This window comes from Marmota monax, unplaced genomic scaffold, assembly GCF_021218885.2.
Source record: "Marmota monax isolate L192 unplaced genomic scaffold, Marmota_monax_Labrador192_F-V1.1 WCK01_AAM20220418_F8-fsc00158, whole genome shotgun sequence".
NCBI classification, from domain to species: Eukaryota; Metazoa; Chordata; class Mammalia; order Rodentia; family Sciuridae; genus Marmota; species Marmota monax.
In genome coordinates, this window is record NW_026694092.1 from 265,039 (window position 1) to 269,816 (window position 4,778).

Genomic DNA, 4,778 nt, shown 5'->3' on the forward strand with positions numbered 1-4,778 from the left:
CACAGCAAAGGAAACAATCAACAATCTGAAGAGAAATCCTACAGTGTGGGAGAATATCTTCGCCACCCCTATCTCAGATAGGGCATTAATCTCCAGGATATATAAATAAATCAAAAAACTTAACACCAAAATAACAAACAACCCAATCAATAAATGGGCAAAGGAACTTAAAGACACTTCACAGAAGAAAAAATATGAATGGTCAAAATATATATGAAAAAATGTTCAACATCTCTACTAACTAGAGAAATGCAAATTAAAACTACACTGAGATTTCCTTTCACTCCAGTCAGAATGGCAATTATCAAGAATACAATTAACATGTCCAGTCCTTTTTATTTTGAGAGAGGGTCTGGCTAAATTGCTCACAGTCTCGCTAAGTTGTAGAAGCTGGCTTTCAATTTACCAGCCTCCTGCCTCAGCCTCCCCAGCCACTGGCAATGCAGGCATGTGCCACAATGCCCAGCCAGAGCTTTCCTCTTATGCAATATCTAGTGTTAAAATTTTACCCTGGGTTCAATCCCCAACAGGAAGATCACAAGTTTGAGGACAGCTTTGGCAACAGAGCAAGACAATGTGTCAAAATAAAAAATACACGAAGGGCTGGAAAGGAGACTTCAGATGAACGAAAGAAAAGAAAACAAAACAAAAGAGAGATAAGAAAGGAAGGAAGGAAGGAAGGAAGGGAGAGAGAGCTGGAGATTTGGCTCAGAGGTAACAAAAACAAAAACAAAACAAAACAAAAAACCCATGGGTTCAATCGCTAATACTATGAAAAAGAAAAATAAATTTACTTTCAAATTATAAGAGAAAACCATTTAGGATTTTCAGAGGTGTGATCTATTGTGATTATATAACATAATATATAGAGATTCTCACATTTTCAACATATATTATCCTTCTTCATTTGTCATTTATCTAATTCAATTTATTTTTCTTATGAATATGCTATTGTGTTTGTTTGTTTGTTTTTTCTGTGAAACTGCATCACCTGTCCTGGTTCCTCCCTTCCTGGTGCTACTATTTCCCGATCACACATCAAGGCTGGGACAGATCCTTAATACAAGGTCTACAAGGGCTAAAATAAATAAATTAGTCAAGATTCACAGGAGGTGGAGGTGGCATTTCTAGGAAGCCCGGAATCAAATTGAAGTCCCTATCAATGACGACTAAAAAATAACGGAGCTGAAAAAAACAGTATCATAAAGCCTTGACAGTACCTCCTCTTAGCCTGTTGACACACGAAAGGCCACAGGATTCTGAAGGATGAGGACCTTGGCATGAAGGACACAGCTCACCTCAGCAGAGACAGAACTCCCAGGACCTGGCAGAGTCAGCCACAGCAAGAAGCAACCGCAAACCCCAAGAAGGATGCCATGCGCTTGCTCAGAGCCTCACCCCTGCTGTGGGCCATGGGAGACCCCAAGCATGAGGGGGTGGTGTGTAGAGAATGCCGGATGTGACATCAGCTTGCTTCCTCTTCCCTGAGCCGCGTGCTCTGAGGAACACCTCAGGTGGTGAGTCCAGTGACCAGTGGCTTCCAGTCAGAAGGGGGAAAGAGAGGTGGTCCCAGGTGCTGCTGGGTGTGAAGGTAAGACTAAATAATGGCCGAAGGGACCCCGTGGTACAAAACAGAGAGATGCCGAGGGATCGGAGTCCAGCTCCAGCATTCAGTGGGGGGAGGCCGTGGTCAGGGCAGTCAGTTGAACCTATGCCATGCTTCCTCCTGGGTGGTCTGAGGCGAAGGCCTAGTTTGGTAGGGGGATGTATCTCCAGGCATGCAATTACTTAAGACCCCATGAGTGTGTACTGAGGGGGTTGACCTGCGGCAGAACAATGGTGGACCCACAATACATCAGGCTTGGGAAGCGGGGGGAGGGGGGCAGTGGTGTGAGGGAAGGATATGGTAAGGGGGGGTGACAGGAAGCTGGAGGGGTGGACGGAAGTGGGGGCAGCAGCGGGGGAACAAAGTAGAAGTGGGGCCAAGTGACTTCGCCTCCAGAGTATGAGGATGGTGGGGTATTAGTATGACATAGGCAGTGTCACCTCAGCCGAAAAAGGGCTCTTGTGCCTCAAGGGAGTCCAGGTGAAGATACTGGGTATATTCGTATATATTACTTCCATCTCCAGTGTGACCTGTAGATGAGCCGTCACTGTGGGGGAGGGGACACCATTGGGAAGTAATTAGTAGTGCAGTGGTTGGGGATGAGGTAGCCAAGACAAGGATATCTTGAGTGAAGAGTAGGACTCATGAAGAGCCCAGCCCTGTTCTTGTCGGTGACCGGATCCAAGAACAACATTTTTATTTATTTATTTTTTTTAATATTTATTTTTTAGCTGTAGTTAGACCCACAATCTTTATTTTATTTATTTATTTGTATGTGGTACTGAGGATTGAACCCAAGGCCTCACACATGCTAGGCCAGTGCTCTACCGCTAAGACACAATGCCAGCCTAAGAACAACACTTTTAGACAAAGGTGATACCTTACCTCCTCCTGGAGGAGAATTAGAGGCTTCAATGTGATGAGTAACATCTAGTAAAAATAGATGGTACCTGAGGACATGCTTGGATTCAAAGAAAGGCATCTGAGAACTCAGGAGACCACCCACACCTGTCCACAGAATTTAGCCCCTGCTGTCAGCTATGGGAACATTCATTTGGGGGTTCTTGGGGACATACCTCCACTCCTCTTCAATTGACTTAAGAGTTATGACTTTGGTCTTAGAAGGGCAGGCTCAGACTATCAGAGAGGAAGTGGCACGAGCCTTATAGCATTTCAAATTTATGGATTTTACTGTCCTGTGTAACTAAAAGGTACCAATAAAATAAAATAAAAAATTATGGCCCTGTGGCCATTAACGGGTGGCACTATGTTTAGAACAGAATGGGTTCTATAGAGCTTAACTGTAACTATCTAACAGAACCCTGAGGATTCTCTAGCTTTCCCCCGAGGAGGAGTCCCACTTCCACCTTCAGGTTCTTGATGGACCCAGATACCATGACAGGCTTGTGGGTCTTCACAGCACCATTCATAGGAAAATCCACTCTCATTCCATTCCATCAGAGCCAGTTCAGTCCAGTTTATCAGCTGACACTGATACCTTTCTCTATCCCTTAGGCTGTGATTCTCCATTGCACACTCATCCTTCTGAACTTCTGCCTACTGCCAATCACAGGAATTGTCATGCCTGGGCATCAGAAGAGTCAAGAAGGCACCCATGGTGAAGACCTTCAGATCCGCAGTGAGATCCAGGGCCCAGAGGTTGCACAGGTGTCAGGGGCTGTGGAGGCGCCCTCTACCTCCTCCTCCCAGCTTCTGATGCCTGGCAACCTGAGTGAGGCTCCTGGTGCTCTAACACCCAGCACACCCAGCACTCCTGAGGATCTTCAGAATTCCTGCTCCTCTCCTGTTGCCGTTATGGCCCCCTCTTTGATCCAGTCCAGTGAAGGCTCTGGTAGCAAAGAAGAGGAGAGTGTTCCAAACACCTCAGCGATGGCGGCAGACCCCGAGCATGTGCCCAAAAGTGCTCTGGATGAGAAAGTGGCTTTCTTGGTGAATTTCCTGCTGCTCAAGTATCAAATGAAAGAGCCAGTCCGAAAGGCAGATATGTTGAAGTTCATCATGGAAGATGATGAGGTCCGCTTCTGTGAGATCTTCCTGCGGGCCTCTGAGCGCCTGGAGATGGTCTTTGGCCTTGATGTGAAGGAAATGGATCCCATCAACCAATGCTATGGCCTCTCCATCAAGCTGGGCCTCACCTACAATGGGATGCTGAGTGATGAAGAGAATATACCCAAGACCGGGCTCCTGATACTCATGCTGAGTGTGATCTTCATGAAGGGTAACCGTGCCACTGAAGAGGAGATCTGGGATGTGCTGAAAATGATGGGGATCCATCGTGATCAGAAGCACTTCATCTTCGGGGATGCCAGGCAGCTCATCGCCCACGATTTTGTGAGTGAAAAGTACCTGGAGTACCACCAGGTGGCCAACAGTGATCCAGTGCAGTATGAGTTCCAGTGGGGCCCAAGAGCCCATGCCGAAACCAGCAAGATGAAAGTCCTCGAGTTTTTGGCCAAGGTTCATGGAACCGACCCACGTGATTTCTCAGCTCAGTATGAGGAAGCTCTGCTAGAAGAAGAGGAGAGAGCACTGGCCAGAATTTCAATTCAGTCTGCCTCTAGTTCCTTGGCCACTGCCAGTTCCAGTGCCATGGGTGGCAGCTCCTCCAGCATCTAGTGAAGTCAGAAATAGCTCCTTCATGTAGTGTTCAAGGCCAGTGTTTAGTGCTGAAAGAGTGTATGGCTCCAGGGAAAACGTAGGCTTGAAGGGAAAAGAATATATCATCCCTGTGTTCCTATTTTGTGTGCATAAATTGATAATTCGTTCTTTTATTTTTTGATGTTTTTATCATTCAAATGTTGTTTGATAATGCTTCACTTTGAAATCTCTTAAGTTGCAAATGACATTGGTCACATATTTAATGCAGTTTATGTGGTTGAGTACTGTGTCTTTTGATACCTTGTAAAACATACTTGGAAACCATCTACCTGTATTGCAGTCTGGAACAATATTTCATGCATGTCTTTGCACAACTGTAAAAAAGATGTGGTCTAGAAACTGAGAATAATGTAACATTGACAGTTATTTTGTTCTTTTATCTTTTAGATTTTTTAATGAAGTTCTATGTATAGATATATGGATTTGCTTAACTTACATTCAATTCTTACAAATAAATTTTCAGCAGTTATTCCTGTTCTCACTGTCGCTTTAA

General features: G+C 45.1%; 1 protein-coding gene across 1 annotated transcript; it reads left to right on the top strand.

The window, feature by feature from the left end:
- The first annotated feature begins 1,450 nt into the window (after positions 1 to 1,450).
- LOC124107135 (melanoma-associated antigen B16-like) lies at positions 1,451 to 4,243 on the top strand. Its single transcript, XM_046465053.1, has 2 exons — positions 1,451 to 1,591; positions 3,122 to 4,243. Exons 1-2 carry the CDS (start codon positions 1,451 to 1,453, stop codon positions 4,241 to 4,243), a joined length of 1,263 nt encoding a protein of 420 aa, XP_046321009.1.
- The last annotated feature ends 535 nt before the right edge of the window (positions 4,244 to 4,778 follow it).